Here is a 23,095-nt window from a genome sequence, read left to right on the forward strand (position 1 = left end):
CTTATATTTAATAATTAATTAATTATTTAACTCACTAATGATATTGCTCTACTAAATAAAAGAAAAACGACATCAAGTGACCCAGTGATAAGGACGCGGATTACGTCTCAAAAAAAGAAAAATATGGAAGGTTTCGAATTCGATACTCTGAATTAGCGAGTCTACTTGATTGTGTCCACGAACAGAATGAAATTCTCCATAACTTTTCTGGATTTAGAAATGGTGGATAATGATACTTGCTAGCAGTTGTTCTTCTAATAAAAATAACAAAAATAAAAAAATAAACGAAAAAATTGAATAAATTAGTCAAGTAACTGCATAAATAATATGCCTGTCTGTCTGAGAAAATAAAAAAGGAAAAATGAAGAAAGAAGATGGAAGTATTAGGTGGAAATTGAAATGATTTCAATCGGGCAACATTGAATAAAAGTCGTCTCCCTCCAGCACTCACAGACGGCTTTTCTGAAATTTCCTCTCAGTCCACCTTCCTTCTCTCTCTAGAAAACCAGCCTATGCAATTCAGATCAAACCCATTTTTCCGATTTTGCAATTGGAGAAGCTGCTGATCTTCCCCAACAGTGTTCAATTTCTGCTGCTCCTTAGATCCAACTCAGGACCCAGAAGAATCTCGGTGGGGTTTGGGGGAGCTCAGGAGTGGTGGCTCTTTCTCTGTGCGCGTATCGCTAGGGCTGGATCTGAGCAGCCATGGCGTTGTCAGGCATGCGAGGCCTCTCTGTTTTCATCAGCGACGTTCGGAATTGCCAGAACAAAGAGCAGGAGAGGCTTCGGGTCGATAAGGAGCTTGGGAATGTCCGTACACGCTTCAAAAACGAAAAGGTTTGTCATTAGGTTTAGGGTTTTCGCTTTTCGAATGTGTTGTTGCGTTGCGAATTCGTTCTTGTTAAAGTTTGGGGATTGGGGGGATGAGTGAAGTTTTTGATCCAGGCCGTGGTGGACTTGGTTCATTGCTTGAATTAGGGATTTAGTTTTTTTCTGGGTGTTTGTTTGGCTGCTGGGAAAGTCTGAGGAATGAAGGGAAAGCTTAAATTTTGCAATTTTGGGTAGGAAACTCAAATTTTGCAATTTTGGGTTTGTGGAACGGAAATGGTGAAGTGAGCTTGAGGTTGATTTCGAATTCCAAAATAAAGGATACATAGTTTTTACGATTGTCGCCGTTGCTAAGAATTTGGTGGCATCAGCCTTTCTCTTTTTGACTTTCAAGCTTATTTAGAAATGGCTTTGTTGTGGACTGGTTATACGGGAGGAGCAATAGAAATGACTTTCAAGCTTATTTACAAATTTAAATTTTGTACTGCATGTTGATGGGCTTCAAATGATACGCATGAAATACCCAGAGGCGTTTGCCTTCACTTGCTTTGCATTTAGATGAATATCATTAAACCTGATGAATTTTTAGTTAATGTTCACCTAGTTATGTATTGCTATCTGATAGTTTTTGAAATATTGAACTGAGTTCTTGTTAGGAGAGGGAATAAGATGGGAGGTGAACTCTAGTCTGTGCCTAGGGAGATTGGAGAACACATGGGATACTCTTGATGTTTGGTGGCATTCCTTCACCTAAAACGTGTCAGTGTTCCCTCATTTTAATTCTATTATTTGCAGTTCTAGAGGTCGCACAGCATCCATTTTGAAAATTTCAAGTTGGATTGAAATTCATCCATTCAATAACATATACCTAGCTCTTATGCTGAATTTAAGATTCAGTTCGTAATCACATTTTGGTACTTCTGTGATTAGAACATGAATTGTTTGTATCCATTGAACTGAACTTCATGGCTGACTAAATCTTTTACCTGTCGGCAAATATAAGGGGTTTAAAAGTAGGTAAACGTCACCGTCATCTTTAAACTACTATCATGGTAAATGGATGTTTCATTGTAGACATTTTTCCTTAGAAGGGGTATGCCAGAAGCTAGGTATATTTGTATTAAGTCGGAAATATAAATATTTTTATTAAAACTTAATCTTTCCTGTGTTGAAGGTAAAATGTTGTCTGTATGTTGTCAGACCCAAAGGTTCAAAGAAATGTGAGGCACCATGGGGTTGGTATTGGACAAGGTTACCGCTGTACATGGGCTACCATTTTTTAATATTTAATTTTAGGGAATATGATTGTCTACTCGTAGAAAGTGTCATGTGTCCACGTCTTCTTCCATAATACAATCCCTGATCTTCATTCTTCCTTTCTATATAGTATCTTGTCTTAGATTCTATTGAAGTTCACTTGCATCACCAAAGTCAGGTAGGTTAATTTATCTGTTATTCTTTTTTATATGGGTGATATGATAGTGGGGGCATTTACTGTCTTATTTCTTCTTATTGGGTTGTTTACTATATTCAAAATCCTGGTTCGATATTGACTATGGTTGAAGCGGTGGTGATTTGTTGTTGTCCTTTTCTAATATTTCTGCACATTCACGTTATATGTTATTTGACACCACCACCCAAGTGATTGAACTAGCCTGGTAGGATTAGTATTTTTGTTGGGTCAACAAGCAATTAATTTCTCTACATATTTTCAACTTACCCTAGACTGATGTATCACCTGTGGATTTTAGGTTTGGTGTAATTATATTGAGTCATTTTTGAGCTCATGAAAATTTGAAACATTTTTCCATCTTCTGGTGCTTTCTCTATGGTGTCAATCAAACGTTATTATTGTGTGTTTGGGCACAAGTATTTTGTACTGCCTTGTTGACGATTTCTGTTAGCTATTATTGGTGATGCTGTTCTAGCTCCCTGTACACCCTTATTTTGTCAATGGCATGCGTTTTTGGTGGGAGGAAGAAGAGTAAGGATTAAGGGAGATGTTGTGCGATGACTGTTTTGGGTAATTTGGTTGGAGGATATAGGAGGATGTTTGAACAGTGTGATGACTGTGTTTTGGGTAATTTGGTTGGAGGACATAGGAGGATGTTTGATACTTTTGGGGAAGAGGAGCTGAAGATTAAGTTTGCTTTTTTGGGTACTGTTATGGGGTTTGGTTTCTTCAGAGTTTTGGGGAGTTTTTTTCTTATGAGATTTTCTCTGGCTCAGACGGTTGCTGTTATTTAGGTGGATTAGTGCTGTTTTTAAATTTTTTTTTGTACAAGTTTGTTGGATTTTCGGATCTGTATATGGTGGATATCTTGTCCTCTGCATTGTACTTTTTTTCATTTTATTTACTCTTGTTTCTTATAAAATTGTGCCAAACTATACTTCTCTTGTCAATGATCATGAGATTTGACATTAATTATCTTGTGCTCTGATTTGTACCTTTTTATATTTTAATTCAATATTATTCTAAAAAAAATAGCAAATACATTGTTCTCTTTTGCCTTCTCTGTCTCTCTCATTAATGATTTTGACATTAGTTATCTTGCAACATAAGGTCCTCGCTTTGGTTAGATTCTGTGGACATAGATCAATACTGTAACTTAGTATCTTACACAATCTTTCCTTTTCCTTTTTCTTAATTGGTGGAGGTCTATTTCCTTATGAAAATTTTCTTACGCTTTATTACTCAATACTGTATCTCATTTTTTACTGCTTGCTCACACTATTTAGCTACAAAAAGGGTGACTGGTTAATGAAAATTCTCTTTAATTCTATCAACAGGGTTTAACACCTTATGAAAAGAAGAAATATGTCTGGAAAATGCTTTACATTTATATGCTGGGCTACGATGTGGATTTTGGGCACATGGAAGCAGTTTCTCTAATATCTGCGCCTAAGTATCCAGAAAAGCAGGTGATACATTCTTTTCATATCAACCAGAAAATGACTAGCACTACTTTTCCACTTTCCTTGCATGTATGGAAATATAGCTTGCAAGTCTAGGAAGTAAACACATCCTCTTCATTTTCTTCTTGTATATCAACCAATGGAAATAGTGATTGACATGTACATCTCAGGGTCACCATTTGTCATTCAGATACCAAGTAGATCTGGTATATGAATTGGAGGTGGTATGAATTTTTGGGTTAACTTTATGAACACCAAGTGGGTTAACTTTGTGAACACGACGCTGCTCAAAGTTCACCAGCTGACCTGAACTCCTGCATCCAGTTTTATACTTACAAGAATACAGTTTTTTTTATTTTTTATTTATTTTTATTTTTATTTTTTTATATATGTTTCTTTTCTTTTGCATACATTTTTTTTATAAATAGAAACTTAAAAAAGCACAATTTTCTTCTCATGTGATTATTTTCAATGATAGTAAGCTAAAGATATAATTCTATTATATTGCTTTATGTTAAAAAAAAGTTGATTTCACACTCTAATTGACTTTCAATTGTGTGAACATTAATTGCAGGTTGGGTACATTGTAACAGCATGCTTGCTCAATGAGAACCATGATTTTCTGAGATTAGCGATAAATACTGTGCGCAATGACATCATTGGTCGGAATGAGACTTTCCAATGTTTGGCATTGACTATGGTATGGCCATAGAAATTCTGTTAGGTGTTCAAAACATAGTATTTAACCTTGTTTTGAAATTGTAAGTTATAATGATGAGATATGATCTTATCTTCTGTTTGTCTTCCATAATTATATGATTTTATGTTATGTCAATATTAAATAAGTTTTGTTGAGTAATATTGTGGTTTGATATACCTGGGATATCTTGAATATTTGTTTGGATAAGCTTTTTTTTTTTTTTTTTTTCCTGAACCTGTTGCTTCCATGCTGTCTTTTGTTTGTCTTATTATTCTTGTGTCCCTAATGTACCAGTCAATGTTTCATGTGTATTCTACTCTGTAGGTTGGGAATATTGGTGGGCGAGAATTTGCGGAGTCATTAGCACCTGATGTTCAAAAGTTACTTGTAAGGGGCAATGGATTTTTTATGCTTGGTTGAGATTAATAGAAAATGATTCTGTTGACGAAGTGTTTTTTATTCAGATTTCTAGCAGCTACAGACCACTTGTGAGAAAAAAAGCTGCACTATGTCTATTGCGCTTGTATAGAAAAAATCCTGATGTTGTCAATGTAGATGGCTGGTATGTGAACATATGATTTTCTTCACTACAGGATTTATTCCCAATACTATTGCCTTCTGTGCTTATTTGATGGGTTTTCTCCCTTTCTAATTGTTTTAGGGCTGACCGGATGGCACAACTTTTAGATGAACGTGATCTTGGTGTTTTAACATCATCTATGAGCCTTCTTGTTGCCCTTGTATCAAACCACTATGATGCTTACTGGAGTTCTCTTCCAAAATGTGTTAAAATATTAGAACGACTAGCTAGGAACCAGGATATTCCACAAGAGTACACCTACTATGGGATCCCATCTCCTTGGCTTCAGGTTCGTAATATATACATTTTTGTTTTGTTTTATTTGTCAGTCTTCTTTGCATATACCGGATATCATATAAAATCAGCCACCTATCCTTTTTCCCTATGAAATAGTTTCATCCTGTCAAATCTATTTTATTAAAACAATTGCAGCTACATCTGCTTTGTCTATTTTCTGTGCCATTTTCTTCACTTGTTTTTGAAGCTTCCACCAATTAAAGTGGACATTGTCATTTTATTCTTGCATGGGTCAGAGTACCATATACCCAGCACCCTTGCTACATAGATTATAACTCAACCAGCCTTATAACTTTATTAGCTTAAGCTTATAGAGCATTCTAATCAAAGAAAAATTTGGCAGATGTGGCACCATTTTTTCCTCTTTGGATTTAAATGTAGTTTTCTACACAAAGGCTTTTTCTGGGGTTCAAAACTTCGACAAGGTTGAGTTATCTTTAAGTGGCATTGGCCAGCACTGAGAGCCTTGATAATATCTTCATTTTCTTGCTGTGCCTGGATGACTTACTAAGGCTGAGTCTTTATCATTTAACTTTCTTGGATAGTCACTACAGCCCATAAGGCTTGGCTTAGGCAGTGCAGGGGTGAAATGGTGAGCTGGAATGTAATGCATTCTGTAGTTTGTAGCATTTGGTGCATGTAAACGACTTTGTGTTAGACTTATAAATTTTTTTGTTAGGACAGGTCAAGACAATGAGGGCTCTTCAGTATTTTCCGACCGTCGAAGATCCAAATACCAGAAGATCATTATTTGAGGTTCATTTTCTGTCAAGAACTTATTATCAATTGTGGTGGTATATTTTTTTGCATCTATAAAACGTTGTACTGTTGATTTCAGGTCTTACAGCGGATTTTGATGGGTACTGATGTTGTGAAAAATGTTAATAAGAACAATGCATCACATGCTGTTCTCTTTGAAGCCCTCGCTCTAGTAAGCTTTCTGCAGTACTTTTTATGTATGATTTCGGTATTTAGGCACCATTTATTGAGAATTTCCTTTTAATTGATGTGTGCAGAAGTTGTACTTGCATATAAGTACACCTATGTGGCTGACCATTTTTAATACCTTAGTAATTCCTGTATTTCTTCTGGTTGCTTTGGCATGATTTCCACTAAAATCACGTTTTTGTGCTGTGAGTGAAAGCAACAAAATATGGTCTCTGTGTGTACAGCCATACATATATAAAGCATATACATTTTGCAGACATGCGTGGAATCATATGAACAGTTTCCCTTATAATTTTGTAAAAATGACTAGGTTGTTTAAGTGAAAGTGGTATCCTCTGGATTTTTCCTCCTGCCCACTTCTTTGAAGGTTAATCAATATTTTTTAAATGTTTATAAATTTGGGTTTGTGCAGTCATCCAAGATTGTGACACTTGTAATTAAATAAGTTTGGAAAATTTTCTTTGCTAGCTGTCTCTGGAACTCTGTTTTCTTTTCTCCAGAGCACATAAACACAAAATTTTTTCATCTATTCTTTTTTAAAGGCAAGTGATTCTTATGTACTTTGCGTTATAATTGCCCAATTTTAGGTCATGCATCTTGATGCTGAAAAGGAGATGATGTCTCAGTGTGTTGCCCTTCTTGGAAAATTTATTGCTGTCCGAGAACCAAATATCCGATATCTTGGTTTGGTAAGTGGTGAAAACACTTATGGTTTCATAATCCTTATTAAACAAAGTTATCAATTGATAAATAACATATTTTTTCATTCATTTTAATGCAAACCTTGACTGAAGAAAACAAAGGAAACTGTGACTATAGCTTAGAAGAGTAAACATGTTACTGCTGGATATGTGTATGATTTAAAGTCACATTGCTTGTGTAGGAAAATATGACCCGCATGTTAATGGTTACTGATGTGCAAGATATCATCAAGAGGCATCAGGCTCAGATCATCACCTCATTGAAGGATCCAGACATCAGGTTACAACTGTTTGACTGTTTGGTTACTTGCTGAACATGTTAGATATCTGGAATTTGTTTTTCTATAAAAAACAGCATTTGTTTGTTTTTCTTATTGTACTTGCTCTTATTTTAGTGCTTCCTTTTTCTATATCTTAAACCATTTTTGCTTACTGACATTGAATTATATGCTCAGTATACGTAGGCGTGCTCTTGACTTGCTTTATGGTATGTGTGATGTTTCAAATGCAAAGGATATAGTCGAAGAATTATTGCAGGTACATCAAATGCTGGGTGTGTTCGAGTTGGTTTTACAGGATTTTGGTAGATTGTCTCTTGTTCATGTTAGCACACATTTATTTTCTCTGAATTTCATCTGCATTCAGTATCTTAGCACAGCCGATTTTGCCATGCGTGAAGAATTGTCTCTTAAGGCTGCCATTCTTGCAGAAAAGTTTGCCCCTGATCTTTCTTGGTAAGAGTCGATCTTATTTTATTCCAATTCTTTTGAAAAACATGGTCCTCCTCTGAAAGAAATATGATATTGGACATATACGCGCTTGAAGAAATCTGAAAACAGGCCTATGATTCTGAGTTGTTAAGCAACTGTAGTGGGGGATAAAATTACTAAAATAGCCAATGTGATGTAGAACCTGGTAGACAACTAACAGTGAAAAACAAAGAGAAAATGAATGGATAGTTGGATACGTAGGGAATAATAGACGAAGTGACAGAGAAGCGTGAGGTTCATAACGTGTGTAGTGACTCTTGTTTTAAATTATACACATGTTTTGCTTATAAGGATACATGATATATGTAGGTTGCCGTTATAAGAGAGGTGATTTTTCATGACCTTTTGAAAATGTTTAGTCTTGTTTTTGTTCTGCCTGTATTTTCTATTTCCGTTTTTGGTTTGACATATCTGTGGCTCATTATGTGACATTTTACTTTGAAACTACATTTACTATTTTCATCAAGGTCTAGTACAAAATTTACCAAAGATGTGAGTGTGACTGAATGGTGAAAACAGATCAATTTACCTAGCTTCTCTATTTCTGTCCTACGCTGTATTCTACTTAGCTACTCGGATTAGTTAGGGTAAGGGTTTATTGAGTTTATTTACACATGCTCACTCGCGCGTGCACATGCATATGTTTGAAAAGTTAGTTTCAGTCAATTTTTTGATTGGGTGGTTTTGTCTGTGAGGGAATTAACTGTGTGGAATTCTGTTATTTAGTTCTATTCTTCTGGATCATTCTGTGCATCTCTTTTGTTATTTGTGGACTCTTGAAGTAATAATGTATTATGGGAATTAAACCTTTATCAATTTTTTGCATAATGATGTTGTACAGGTATGTAGATGTGATTCTTCAATTAATTGACAAGGCTGGAGATTTTGTTAGTGACGATATATGGTTTCGTGTTGTGCAATTTGTTACAAATAACGAAGACTTACAGGTTAGAGTGCTTTGGTGCAATTTAATTGATGGATACGTTCATTTTAGTAACTATTACTGACATGGTATGCATTTGATCAGCCTTATGCAGCAGCAAAAGCTAGGGAGTATCTTGACAAACCTGCTATACATGAGACTATGGTTAAGGTGCGTGTAGACTATGATTTGATTTTCCATACAAGCTTTAATTTAATCTGAAAGAGATTATTGTATGCTGGATTATGTAGCATGTTCTCTTGTAAGACTTGTGTTGACAAAATGCCACATTGACATTCTGGCCAAAATCAACATGATCGATGGCCCAAATCCAGAGTATAGGATAGGAAAAGAATATTTTCTGGCATGAGAGAGAGAGAGAGAGAGAGAGAGAGAGAGAGAGAGATCCGTTGCCATTAAATGATTTCATTAGAGCCCATGATCCATATGTAGAGCATGATTGTTTATTAGCTTACATAACATAAGGAGGTTAGAATTGGCTTTGCTATTAGTTTCTTTAGAGATTTCATTGGCATGATGTCATATGCCTTGCTTCCAATAGGTAGTAAGTAAGGTCACTACTTATCCCACTGATGTTGTACCTTTTGGACTTATATTTCTGTAATAAATAAAGAATGTCTTATATAAAAATAATAGAAAGATAAGGTGCTCGAGAATTGTAAGATCACTCTTAATGGAGATTCTCATTATGTTGATATGTTCCAAAAAGAGTCCTATGGTTTTGGGTTCTAGGTTGTGAATTCTAAAGTCTTGGGGCAGAATATATCTTTACACGTATGATATTCAAGAGTATCATTTCAATTTCAACTTGCCTCAATCTTTAGCGTTCATTCTTTCTCTTGCCTATTTTTTGACCAAATTTAACCATCTAAATAAAATAAATCTCTTGATTTGTTTGGAATGAATACACATACAACAGGTCAGTGCATATATCATCGGAGAATTTGGCCACCTTTTGGCCAGACGCCCTGGGTGCAGTCCAAAGGAATTATTTACCGTCATACATGAGAAGCTTCCTGCTGTAACGTAAGTGGAACTTAAACTTCTCTGTTTCTTATTCTTGCTAAATCCAGTTAGCATTTCCGTATATATCTTACAGATTGTATGATGTATTTGCAGGACATCTACTATACCTATTCTTCTTTCAACATATGCTAAGATCTTTATGCACACTCAACCTCCAGACCAGGAACTACAGAATCAGATCTGGTCAATATTCAACAAGTGAGATTGTCTTCTGTACTTCTACTTTCATGAATTGGTTCTTTTCTGTTAATCAAATTCTGTGTTTTTCTTTATCGCTTGGTTTACTTATGCAATATTCAACAAGTGGGGTTGTCATTTGCGTCTTTACTTTCGTGAATTGGTTCTCTTCTGTTATTAAATTTTATGTTTTTCTTTAGCTCACAATTTCTTCCTTTCAGATATGAGAGTTGCATTGATGTTGAGATACAACAAAGAGCTGCTGAATACCTTGCCTTAAGTAGGAGAGGTGCAGATCTGGTGGATATTTTGGCTGAAATGCCTAAATTTCCTGAGCGGCAGGTACATTTGTTTTGCACTTTCCTTCAGAGGATCGGTCAGTTCACAACACTATCAATTCTTGGAAATTATTGAAACAAACTCTTAATATAATTTTTTTTTTTGTTTAATATGTAGTCTGCATTGATCAAGAAGGCTGAAGATACAGAGGTTGATACAGCAGAACAAAGTGCTATCAAGTTGCGGGCCCAGCAGCAAACATCAAGTGCTTTGGTTGTGACCGACCAACGCCCTGCTAATGGGACCTCGCCTGTCAACCAGCTCGGTCTTGTCAAGATGCCCAGCATGAGCAGTAACGCGGTTAGTATTGTATTTTCTTTTCAATAACGATTCTGATCTTTTCTTTCATTCTGTGTATTTGGGGTATGCATGTTGTAGTTTCACATACAAATATTATATCTTATTTTGATTGAACATTGATGCATGTTTGGGTATTGTCACAGGATCACAATTCAACTGACCAAGGGTTGTCTCAGGAAAATGGTACTTTGAGTAAAGTTGATCCTCAGCCACCTTCAGCAGATCTCCTTGGTGATCTCTTGGGTCCCCTGGCTATTGAAGGCCGTCCTGCTACTGCTGGTCAGCCGCAGCAGACTGTAACCCCTGGATTAGGAAGCGATCCAAATGCAGTGGATGCTTCAGCAATTGTGCCTGTTGGCGAGGAGCAAAATTCTGTTCAGGTACTTTCTGTAGACGTTGTATGCAATCATTGCTGGGTGCTGTATTTCTTCTAAGTTCTAAGATGTAGGTGGAACCTGAAAGAGTTCCAAATGCAGTGTATTCTGCTCTCTAAATTGGACTGTCAATCATATTGATGCTTTATACTGGTTAATTGGTATTTTCTGTTTTTAGAAGTAATGGTGTTTTTTGAGTAGCTTAATATGCTAACTATTAGATATATGTGTTTGCCTTTGTTTGTTTTTTTTTTTTTTTTTTGTTCAGTTATACTTATTTTCTAATATGTGTTAACAAATTTTATAATTCTTAAATGCAGCCAATAGGAAATATTGCTGAAAGATTTCATGCTCTCTGCTTGAAAGATAGTGGTGTTCTATACGAAGATCCTAATATTCAGGTTTTCCCCCAAATTATAACCATATTTTCTTGTTTATGGATGTGATAGTTTCCATTTTTTCTTTGAGATAATGAAAATTCAGCAAGGCCTTATTAGGCTTATATTGACATTCTTGTGATGTTATTCCAGATTGGAGTTAAATCCGAGTGGCGGCTACATCAAGGATTTCTTGTTCTTTTCTTGGGAAACAAAAATACTTCACCACTTGTGTCAGTTCAGGCTATAATATTGCCTCCCTCTCATTTGAAAATGGAGCTCTCACTAGTACCGGATACTATTCCTCCCAGGGCACAGGTAATAAATGTTACCCTTATAATTAAGCTTTGGTGGTTGATCTTTCTCCCTCTCTCATATTTATTAGCTTTGTGTATTTCTATTTCTTTTTGTTTTGTTGTGTAGGTACAATGCCCGCTTGAAGTTGTGAATCTCAGACCTAGCAGGGATGTAGCGGTTCTTGACTTTTCCTACAAGTTTGGTAACAATATGGTACTTACTCTAAAATTCTTGTGTTTTTATCGTGCAATGAAGCAGAAAATAGGTCATATTTGTGGCTTCAGATACTGATAGTAACCCTTTTGTAGGTCAATGTCAAACTTCGCCTCCCATCTGTCTTAAGTAAATTTCTTCAGCCTATTCCGGTGTCTACTGAAGAGTTCTTTCCCCAGTGGAGATCACTATCGGGGCCACCTCTGAAGCTTCAAGAAGTGGTATGTGTGTTAAGAATTTGTCACATTTGTGATTTTTGTGTTGAAGAAGAAATTCCTTTTATGGGTTAAAACTAATCGACAACCATTTATATTGAGTCATTGACAAAGTAAATTTCTAATGACATGAGCGCTTATTAGTCTCTTTCATTCAGCTTTTGCGGAATAATTCATAGACTTGTATAGTGTAAGTTGTGCCCTCTATAAATTGATTGACGATTTCATTACCATCAAACTCTGATGGGAAGGTTGTGCTGATATTTTGTAATCTACTGGAAAGCGGGATGTTAGAACCTGTTAAGTGTTACACGTATCAGAATAATAAACACATACTAACCAGTTTGTAGTAAAGTTTTAGCATTGTTCAAGCAGCTTATTGCTAACCCCAGGTCGAGGTTAAATTGTTATACATTGGCTAGCTTCTGTATTTGGCATGTGGTGATATTGTCCAGTAAACAATGCAGGTTAGAGGTGTCAAACCAATGCCACTTGTAGAAATGGCGAATCTACTTAACAGTTTCCGGTTGATGGTTTGTCCAGCGCTTGTAAGTTCCCTTCTTATGTTTTAAATTTTCCTTGCAAGTCTGCCAGTTATTTAAGGTGGTCACTAATGTATTCTTTATTTTAGGATCCAAATCCAAATAATCTTGTTGCAAGTACAACATTTTACTCAGAAAATACACGGGCCATGCTTTGCTTGGTAAGAGCTATATGTTTGTTTCCAGGACTTCAGACTTTAATTGGTGGTATTACGGCACAGCCGAACCCCCAATTGTCGGTTTATTATTATAGATAACAATATGTTTCTTGAAAATGATTCTTTAGAATTGCAACAGGCCGCTGATTCTTTAGCTTGTTTTACTCTCCTCAGGTTAGAATAGAAACAGATCCAGCAGACAGAACACAGTTGCGTATGACAGTTGCTTCAGGGGACCCTACATTAACGCTTGAGTATGTATTGTTAACCTTAAAATTTTCTGACTTGGAAGTTGGAAGATAGAATCCTCTGACCTCCGAATGATGTGCAGGTTGAAGGAGTTCATCAAGGAACAATTAGTTTTCATGCCTCCAGCCCCTCATGCACCTGGACCAGTGCTGCCAGCACCTCCGGTAGCTCAACCAACCAGCCCGGTTGCAGCATTAACAGATCCCGGGGCTATGCTGGCCGGCCTGCTGTGATGTGTGAGGATTTGTTCATTATACAATCGTAAATCTGATTTATACAACCTGCCCAGTGGCCTCTCCCGCGCAAAGTTGAAGAGGTGGACAAACAAAATCCCGATGCAAGGGCTGACGGAATTGAGGTGTGAGCTAATTTGTGCGGGCGGCTTAGGTGTTTGAGTGGATCTCTCCACGGGCGGTTGGTCGGGGTTTTTAGATTTTTTTCTCTGTACAATACAATTGTGCGTACGTGAGAAATTTTCGCGGTTTTGGGGTGAGGGTGTTTTTACATATCTTGCTCGTTTCACATTTTACAGATCTTCCCAGTGTCTGTCAGTGGATTGGCTTCTGTAGTTACATGATGAAGTAGATTAGTTGTAATAGCTTGTATTTGTTTGTTGATGCATGACCATAATCTTTCTTCTCAGTAATACAAATTATTGGGTTGATCTGCAGTGTGTGATATGTGTTGCCCCTTTGGGTACAAAATGTTTACACTAAAGGGTGCGGGAATAAATTCCCTCCATGTGACGCCCTATTAGCCATTCTGCCCTAATGTTTCCGTGTGCCATAATATCCCTCGAATAATCTACAACTCTAGTTCTCAGGATCCATGAACAATCTCCAGAATTCCATTGACTCCTTGTATAGCCCTAATGGTTTTTATCTATTTATAAAGTGAGAATTTTCAACACATTCCATAACCAACACTTGAATTACCAGAACCTCAAAAGTTAGCAAAGAATGGATCACAAAAAATTACGTAGACGGATTAAAAATTCATTCCATGAGCATTACAAAGCCATGCGAGGGGGATTAGCAAAACCATACTCAGAAGTTGTCATTTGTAAATTTCTCGTACATGCCTTTCTAATTTTAGTGATCCATTTCTTGCAACTCGAGCTCAATTCCTTGGAACTTGAAAATCCTTTTACCGAAATGTAGACAGATTCTATCCCTTTGGAAATGTGTCCAAACTAAATAGCATCATTAAATCGGTGAAGACACAATTCAAAGTTTATGTTTGACGGGTTGAAGAGTATCACGGATGGATTACGCTCCTGACTTGAGTCCAGAATATATAGAAACTCATAGACTTAGCGTACACACTGAAAAATCTCTCGTGTTCTCACACCACTTATTATTATACTAAGCGTCGCTTGAGGTACCGGATTACATTTCAGAAAAACACAATAACTTGCACGGGAAGTCACTCATTGGCACAAGCAACATTCCACAACATAAAAAATACTCCTCATTACGACATGATTTCATAACATGAAAAATTGTGGTCTGAATTTCATTTACACAAGCAATTCAATCAGATAAGCCCCAAAAACCTGCTTATCGTCTGAACTCTTTGTTCAGACCCAAAAAATACGAAGGCAGTGAAACAATAACTCCCCATTTTCTGGTTACGGAAAAATTGGACACTTTACAGTAGAGCTCCAAACCCCCTACTAATTAACATTGAGGTGCCCAACCATTTTTTAATTGGGAAGTCACAATTCAGCTTCCCAAACTTCTCAATGTAACTGAATGTGCTAGAGGCTCAGAAACGCCGGTGGGAAGTAAAGAGAACTGAAATTTCCATATTTGATGTCTCGCCTTCTCATAAATCAAAAAATTTAACAACCATCAAGAGTCATTACCTTGCAACTTCTCGTCCAGGAGATCTCCCTCCGAAACAAAGCTTGAAGCCTTAGAAGGATGGCAAAAACAGCTACCGCCACTCTCTGCACTGGCCACACTTCCAGCTTCCATTCGCCAATGATGATTCAATCCAAGGAGAACACTCACTGTGTATCAATAGCCCACAGTTCTGGCAGGAAAGATTGGGTGATGGTTCTTGAAGTGAACATACCTGACATTGCATCATCTCAACAGCAGACTTTACTTCATCACTGAAAGTAGCCATGTTATATTGATCAGGGCCTCCATCCTGGAAAACTGTATATTGGTTTTCCAGATTTCCTGATTCGTCTACAAGTGCTTGGAATCCATCAAACTGGTCACCATCATCAGGTGCCAGCAACTCATTGATAGTGAAGACAGTTTGCGGTTCCATATTCTCGTAGTTTAGATCTTCATAGTCATGCACCGTCTCACCTTCAACTCCATTCATGGAGTTATCCCATCCAACATGGGATGGTGCGAAGTCCATAGAATTTGACAGGTAATTCGTTTCACCATGTGTAGATATTCCAGGATGAGATATGTTACTCTCATGAAAGCCATCTACATCCTCTTCACGCTTAATACCCCTCCTCACTGGTAATTTCCTCGGCCCCGGCTCAGCAGTATTCCATTGAGCATTAACTTCTGAATCGTACTCTGTAACTAACTCGACTTTAGCAAGAGAAAAGAGAAGAGGATCACCATCCTGCATGGGCACTTCCTCCATGGGAAATATTGGAGTAGCAGGTTCGCAGACTTTAGAATCAGATATGGAAAAGGTTGCAGAATCAGAGTCTTCTCCAACTGTTTCTTGCTTTGGACGCCTAGTGTGAACCTTCTTGTTCTCTTGCGTCTTTATGTTTGTAGGATCAGTGTAAGGACACACAGGTGATTTTATCCTCCGACACTTGCAACACTTGAAACCAGCCACTTCAGAAATCTTTGACTCGTCAAGCTCAACAGCTTCAGCATGGTACCAATCTGCATCACCACAAACACAATCAATCTTAGACACACACACACAAACAGAGGTGGTATGAGAGAGAGAGAGAGAGAGAGAGAGAGAGAGAGAGAGAGAGAGAGAGAAGAGAGAGTGCCAAAAATTCCACTTGTGGGAGCACACTTACTTTTGCAAGTTTCGCAGCATATATACATCAGATCTGACTGATATGCCATATGGCACAGGTGGCAAACAGGATACAACCCATGCACTTCTGAACCATCTGCAAGAAGTATATTATTAAGCCGGAAATCAGTGTCAGTTTCCGGGCCCCCCTTCTTCTTCCATATAATACCCCAGGAACGAATGCCGTGACGATTTTTTGCTGCCAAAGCAGAGTCTGAAGTTGCCTGTTTCTTCTCAGAACGAGTCCCCTGCCCTCTGACATGTGTTACTGGTTGATTGTAGTTTTTAGGCCTTGCAACACTGGTGACTGTCATGGGAGTTCGATATTCCTGCATTTGCAAGTGCAAAGGACTAGTTGGAGACTCCTTCAAGTTTTCATTTTTAATGAGAGCCTTTGCATGGTAGCACTGCTTGCAAGTGATCAAAAACTCAACTTCTTCATTTGTAGAAACTGTTGAACTTATGGTACAGTCCTCATGACAATAACCTGACAAAAATAAAGAAGAAATTGCAAACATTGATGAATAAATTTTACACCTTTAAGATGTTGGTATTTGATCATATAGTTAGCAAATCGTGCATTTTAAAAAAAGTTGGTATGCATAATTCACATTTTTAAGAGATTCCTAATTAAAACACTGCACTAGTAAAGGCCAAAAGAAGGTTCGTCAATGTACCTTGACAGGCACTGCACTTGACTGCATTCCTGAATTACAACAGAGAAATGATGACTCAGTTTTTGACATAGCAGTATAGACAACTTAACAATTGAAAAGAATAAATTGTATGAAGTAATTACCGCATTAAAACATTCAGTTGACATGAAGAGCAGGAACACAAGTCCAGATTATCTCTCTTACACACAAGATAGAAAAATATATCCCTGCGGGGAACCTTCCACTGCTCTTTCTGTAACTTGCGGAACATATTCAAAGGCTGCTCAGCTGATGGCAAAAGAGCTTTGCCCACCCTTTCTTCATATTCTTTAATCAAATACAAAGGAATGCGCAGTTCAGGAAACCAAAACTTGTTATATCCATCTTGACTTTCCTCTATTTCAATGATACTCTTCATTACACGGTTAGGCAGATGCTTTTGACCACCGAAATCAACCCCATATATGTTACTGTTCTTCACAAATTTTTTATCACATATATTTGCATTTCTAAAAACAGAAGCTTCTGTCTCCACACCCTTCCCATCAGGGACGTTCTGCTCAGGACGAACAAGATCACTCCATCTCAGGTGACAATCCAAATATCTGACCTGGGGAAATATTACAGTTGAAATTTCTTATCAACAACATACCTCATAAGGTAACTTATATCTTGTTTGGATGTGCTTTTACAATGACTAAAAGCGCTTTTGATGAAAATGTTTTTATAACCAATCTTTAGTAAAGATGAAAGTAAATGCTGAAAAAGCACTTAAAATGCTTCCTGGAAGAAGTACATAACTGGCGATTCTTGTAGAAAGCACTTCAAGTGCTTTTGGAACCCAAAATCATTTTTTCTAAAAGTGCTTTCAGTCATTTTAAAAGCACATCCAAACGAGCCCTTAATATGCGGCCAGGCCAAGAGATATATAAAGAAAGTGAGAGGGGTGAACAGAGCAAGGAATTTAGGTATTTGCAAGTTAATAACAAACCTGAAGCGCAAGCTGTGGTGCATTCTTACTCATTTCAACTGCAGCCCTCCATACTGATTGTCTGCTTCTTTTAGGAATCTCAGAACCATCAGCATAAGATATACCAGAAATTTTCTTCCAACCACCTAGTGGACCACAAAAAACCCATTAGTACACATCCCTACCCCTCCCAACAGCGCTGGAAATGAAAACCTTCAATAGTTCAAAGATATCATACGGGGAAAAACAGATAGTTTTGCAGAAAGACAAAGACAGAAGTTACCTTGGCGAGCTGCTTTTTTAACCAAAGAACGAGATAAAATTGCTCTCTGAAATATAAGCTTTGATAGCTTCCCACCTAGCCACCAGACAAAACTCTGGTCATGGCAATCATCATCTTTATCATCATGAATTGCATTCTGCTTCCTGCCCCTTCTGTTTGGTCCGCGTTTTTGTGTTGTACCAACAGAGCAAGTTGGACTTTGAATCATGGATGAATCAACCAACCAATCATCCACAAGCTTTATCCACTCCCCAGACAGAGCAATGGTTCGTATATTTGCCTCAAGCTGCAGATAAGAGACGGATCATCCATCAGAACATATACATAGACATGAAAATATATATCACAAAATAATTCACCCATTTATAGGATTATAAGGCTAATAAACCACAGGTCGCAATTTAGGGGAGAACCTACCCAGGCATCTTATGGAACTTTGAGTAACACATACACACACACTGTTGCTATAAATATTGTTTAAAAAAACTAACAAAAAGCAGAAGTAGGCACTATACTGCAACCAAAGTAGTAGAAAAATACAAGAGGCTTATTTCACTAAAATCTTCCGGTGCAGATTCAGCAGCATAACTAAAACGTTTTCACAAATGCTAGAATAGTAAAGTGATTGCACTTGTATTGCACTGATTCCTACTAAATTTGTATAACTTGGCTGGCATTGGTCTCTCTCACATCTCTCTAATCCTTACTGGCCAGGTAAAAAAGAAAAAAAATCTTATATATGACCAAACGAATGAAAATGATCAATGAAATTGAAAATTTAATTGGCAAACTTCTTCAAAGTTAATTGCATAATTGCCAATTAGTAAGAATTTCAAAATCTCATGCTTTCAGTATATCTACTGAACTTAAAAGTTCAGATTGAAACTCAAACCAGGTCGCAAAAGTTAGACATAAATGGAAATAATTGTCCCTATAATCCTGCAACAAATTTTCCAATTAAGTCATTTAAAATTGGTCCTCTGATTTCAGTAGTCCATTTAATCTATCCAAATTCATTTTAGGCGTCACTTGTCAGTAATTGACATAAGAAGCTAATGATGAGGGGCATATCATAAACAGTACCATTGGGTTTCATGTGGTGAAGCTCATGGAGGATAGAAACTAAGGCCCCTTTCACTAACCGCTACTGCCTAGTAGAAAAGTACTGGACCAATTAAAATCTACACAAAAAAACCAGACACTAGGATATTAAAAACTTACTTCAAGCAATAGCGCTTTTATTGCACTGAAAGTTGATCCTTGATAAATTTGTTTGCGCCACTGGTTTCTATAATTTTCATTGACAAATGGTCCAGTTACGAGGCCACGTAAACTCTCCTCCATGTACAATACATATGTTGCAATGCTTACAATATTCCCCTCCCCATTCTTTATAGGATGCAGGCTGGCAAGGGTCTTCATAGTACCTTTGGTGGCACTCAAAGCAGCATGATTTAGCATACATCCTCTCTTGCTTGAAACTGAAGCCTTACAAGAAAGACACCAACCACACCTCTCCCTTGGAACCTCCACAAGCTTCTTTTCAGAACTTGGCCAAAAGAAACGTGAGGCTGTTAATGAGAAGGCTTTTGTTTGCAATGAAATGTTTGCAGATGCAGCTTTCCTGGGATTGCCTAAAGCATGACTATCTGAGACTCGAGTTTCTTCTGATGATATTGCAGCAAGTTTGGAAGCAGCAGATGCAGCAAACTCCCCGTGCATATAGTAATTTATGTATGCCTGAGGTTTATAAAAAGCCCCCATGCATGCATGCTCATTGTGACAGTTGTTGATGTTCCCTGAGGTGCATGTACTACGAGGTATTGCAACTGAGATTTGGTGGGTCAGATGAGATGGATCAGCCAGCTGGGTACCAGTAGCAGTTGGCACAGAGAATTCCATTTTCTGCCTTGTACGTATCTTGATAATCAAAGGCCGGCGCTCCTGTGGTGTACTGACCCCATTGCTCTGAGAATTAGGAAGGTCAACTTGAATCTTATCAGAGGCATTGAGAGATGAAGCTGCCATGTAACCTAAGTTGGTTTCACTTACACTAGTCACATGATTCTCAGCCTTAATCGGAGCTGTAACTGTATGATTTTCCTTGCCAGGCAAAGGAAGTGACTGCATAGAAGATTTTGCACCTTCCTTTGTATTTTCCAATGGAATTTCTGTTTCAGTCGCTTGTGGAAGAGAGAAGACACTTTCTGGGATACTCCAATATTGTAAAATTGCCTTGCAGACCTCTGAGTATAAAGCTGTATGTTGGCCAGATGAATGTAAAACTTTAAGGGCTTTTGGAATGTTATTCTGATTGTAATATCTAATACATGGTTCTGTGTTGATAGTTGCCTTGAGCCTGCAAAAATCATGCCAGGAGATTAAAAACCGGATAGGTTGAATGACATTCCAAATGAATGACTAGACATTAAGAGCAAGACATACAGACAGAACTAAAGAAAAAAATCAAAGTCTGCGGCAGAGATGGAGGCATGTCCACAAACCAATAAGAATGATTTTTTTTGGAAAAAAGGGTTCATCAGTAATTAAAATACATAGCAAACACAACAATGGGGGAACTAAAAACCAAAGATGTTGATAACATACACCAGTAAGTGGTTGCAAGTACCCATGAAGATGTGCTCGTAGGAATCGATGCCAAATATTTGTGCTCCTTTAACGGATGTTCCCATTGTAATTGTTGGTCCAATCTTATTAATTGTGCACTCAGGACAATACCAGGACCCTTCCGGTATAGACAATTTCATAACACCTATACACCTTGTGTGATAAGCAGAAGGACACCCATCACAGCAAAGCAAGGTTCCATCCATACCACAAAGCCGACATTCATCAGAGTTACGATCTACATCATCCACATCCTCTTTCACACCTTTGGAACTAAATGAATTTGCATTACCAGATGCCCGATTAATTTCCACCTCTTCTCTGTCCTTCCAGGCAGAAGTTTTGGAATATCTCGGATGGACTCTTCTTGGCCCACTTACAAGAGGATTAGTCACTTCTGCATCACAATCTATTCCAACTTCTGATTCTTCGCGCATGTCTAATTCATCTCTCAGATCCTTAGCATCTAAGACATCATCGCAAAGGATTTGCAAAATAATTAACTTTCTACCAACTGATAATAGATAATACTCCTTGTCCATAACCTCATTATAAAAGCCTTTCCACTCAGGTCCTTTTGCATATCCCATAATTGTCAAATACTGGACCAAGTAAACAGGCCAAGTCAATGTATCAATCAAGTTCCAATCAATGCACCTGCAAATAAATTGTAAACATAATCCTAAAAGTTTAGTAATGGAATGGTAAATACAAACATCAGATATATCTATATACAATAATAATTTACTGCAATTATTTTTCTGTTTGTAAAACATAGTACAAGAAGGGAAACTCGGTTAACACCATATGCTGTATGCACTTGAAGCTAATATGGCTCCTTCAATATAATGATATTGTAAAAGATCCAATCATCTAATGCACTGAGAGTTGTATGTATATGTACCTCAAACACTTTTGTGCTACCTCTGAGCCATCAGATGAGAGTGTTTCAAGATGACCCCGCAAGGCACGCAGTAAAGCAACATGAATTGCATCCAACAGTGTGTTTGGAGCAATGCAATTAAGCGAACCCACAAAATCATCCAATGTAAATGGGTTCAAGAACAGGGAGATGCTAAATGATCGCAAGAAACCATACACGGAGAAAAGATGTGAAACATATTGCTCTGGCACGCCTATGGTTCCTGAAGAAGGCGGCAACTGTGGCGGTGGGACAGACAGTGGCTCATCACCAAAACCCATATCCTTATCCTCTGCATACTCACTCGAATCACTAGACGAATCATCACCACCTTCAATTTGAATCTCATCACTTTTGATCTTTACTCCACCACTCAACTCACCCAATGCAGGTGAATCAATCCTATCCACCTCATGGGCTGATTTTGTCACATTCTTATCCAACCCAGCTGCAGTTTCCCTACTCAATTTCAACACCAAATCATCTAACTTCTTCCTCCTAACGCTCAAACCAGTGTCAAGATCATCATCACGAACAAGGATGCCACGAATCTCGCCACTCTCCAAGTCCTCGCAATCGCCATCTTCGTAATTAACTCTGTACAACCCGGCATTGTAATACACAACTCTCCCAAGAAAAACCCCACTCCTCCCGAAGTCTTTCAACACATATCTACCCACCAACACAATCGACCTTGTCTCAACAACCCGTTTCTTAGCTTCAGGACCCGATTTCCGGTCCTTTTCATCCTCCGCTTTACGCTTCCTAGGGCGACCCCTTTTTTTAACTACCGGATTGTCCATTTAGCCAATCCGATTGGATTCCAACCGGAAATCAAGCCGCCACAAAAACCCTAAGCTTTTTACCCAAAATTAAAGCCCCTCCCCTATCCCTAAGCAGTAAGATATGGATAATACTTCATCTAAAATGCTGCAAAATCCAGGTGGCTTCGGGCAGATCCTGTCGTACCAAAATACAAAAACAATCGAGAAGTGAATCTAAAATTGTTCGAACTAAATTCCAATAAAAATAGCATTCAGATTCAAAAAATTGTGCTATTTTTTTTGTGCTTCTGATTGAGAAAGGGAATAAATATATATGTGCAACTGCGGTACCTAGCTAGGGTTTGATAACCGCCATTAGAGACGCCTCTGGGAGCTTTGCGAGAGAAAGAGAGAGCGTCACAGAGAGAGGGAATAGAGAGAGAGAGAGAGAGAAGCCCTATTGGGAGAAAACAACTGCCTCTCCCCCCTTATCCCTGCCCGAGTTAAATTGTCACGCGTGCGGGATATCCATGACTCGGAACTCAGTTTCTTCACGAGTCGCCAGATTGAACTCGGGCGACGCATGTTTACCAAAATTGAAACAAATAAGCATCGGCAGGTTTTTTTTTTTTTTTTTTTTTTTTTTGTGCTGCGGCTCTGTGATACTCTGCGGGCCCACTTTTTTTTTATAACAAACGTGAGATCCATTTTTCCATTTAGGACATTTTCTTATAGTTTATAGCATTTGGTCACTTGGTACTACAGTCTAAGAGAAATATTTCTTTTTATTTGTAAGTGAAATTTCTTATATTCGATTCTCACTAAACACGAACCTGGACACATTATTGCTAGCTCATTGTGAGGCTAAGACCTCTCACAATGGGCTAGCATTTTGTCATTTTAG

General features: G+C 37.8%; 2 protein-coding genes across 2 annotated transcripts; one reads left to right on the forward strand and one right to left on the reverse strand.

The window, feature by feature from the left end:
* The first annotated feature begins 578 nt into the window (after window positions 1-578).
* Window positions 579-13,614, forward strand: LOC103929857 (AP-2 complex subunit alpha-1). Its single transcript, XM_009339118.3, has 27 exons — window positions 579-837; window positions 3,619-3,750; window positions 4,319-4,444; window positions 4,769-4,831; window positions 4,909-5,006; window positions 5,106-5,313; window positions 6,006-6,077; window positions 6,160-6,252; window positions 6,857-6,958; window positions 7,153-7,250; window positions 7,426-7,507; window positions 7,616-7,704; window positions 8,582-8,687; window positions 8,768-8,833; window positions 9,603-9,709; window positions 9,803-9,907; window positions 10,108-10,228; window positions 10,343-10,525; window positions 10,669-10,905; window positions 11,220-11,300; window positions 11,430-11,594; window positions 11,700-11,786; window positions 11,882-12,007; window positions 12,469-12,549; window positions 12,633-12,704; window positions 12,876-12,955; window positions 13,033-13,614. The coding sequence occupies exons 1-27, from the start codon at window positions 706-708 to the stop codon at window positions 13,181-13,183; spliced, it is 3,063 nt and encodes a 1,020-aa protein (XP_009337393.2). The 5' UTR covers window positions 579-705; the 3' UTR covers window positions 13,184-13,614.
* Window positions 13,615-14,414: 800 nt separating this feature from the next.
* Window positions 14,415-22,766, reverse strand: LOC103929858 (DDT domain-containing protein PTM). The gene is made up of 10 exons (XM_009339119.3): window positions 22,543-22,766; window positions 21,410-22,387; window positions 20,485-21,162; window positions 19,099-20,236; window positions 17,878-18,163; window positions 17,616-17,740; window positions 16,768-17,234; window positions 16,646-16,674; window positions 15,970-16,455; window positions 14,415-15,823 (listed from the first exon to the last, which is right to left on the reverse strand). The coding sequence occupies exons 2-10, from the start codon at window positions 22,228-22,230 to the stop codon at window positions 14,889-14,891; spliced, it is 4,965 nt and encodes a 1,654-aa protein (XP_009337394.2). The 5' UTR covers window positions 22,231-22,387; window positions 22,543-22,766; the 3' UTR covers window positions 14,415-14,888.
* Window positions 22,767-23,095: the final 329 nt, after the last annotated feature.

The sequence above is a fragment of a genome, unplaced genomic scaffold (assembly GCF_019419815.1).
Source record: "Pyrus x bretschneideri cultivar Hongxiangsu unplaced genomic scaffold, Pyrus_bretschneideri_v1 Contig29, whole genome shotgun sequence".
Taxonomy (NCBI): domain Eukaryota; kingdom Viridiplantae; phylum Streptophyta; class Magnoliopsida; order Rosales; family Rosaceae; genus Pyrus; species Pyrus x bretschneideri.

Excerpts from the sequence above, each read along its gene's own strand:
- LOC103929857 (XM_009339118.3), top strand. The coding sequence starts at position 706 with ATGGCGTTGTCAGGCATGCGAGGCCTCTCTGTTTTCATCAGCGACGTT. Across the intron at positions 6,959-7,152 it reads ATATCCGATATCTTGGTTTG|GAAAATATGACCCGCATGTT; the intron begins GTAAGTGGTGAA and ends TTGCTTGTGTAG. Across the intron at positions 7,251-7,425 it reads TTGAAGGATCCAGACATCAG|TATACGTAGGCGTGCTCTTG; the intron begins GTTACAACTGTT and ends TTATATGCTCAG.
- LOC103929858 (XM_009339119.3), bottom strand. The coding sequence starts at position 22,230 with ATGGACAATCCGGTAGTTAAAAAAAGGGGTCGCCCTAGGAAGCGTAAA. Across the intron at positions 17,741-17,877 it reads TAAAAAAGCAGCTCGCCAAG|GTGGTTGGAAGAAAATTTCT; the intron begins GTAACTTCTGTC and ends GTGGTCCACTAG. Across the intron at positions 16,675-16,767 it reads CAACTGAATGTTTTAATGCG|GAATGCAGTCAAGTGCAGTG; the intron begins GTAATTACTTCA and ends GTTGTAATTCAG.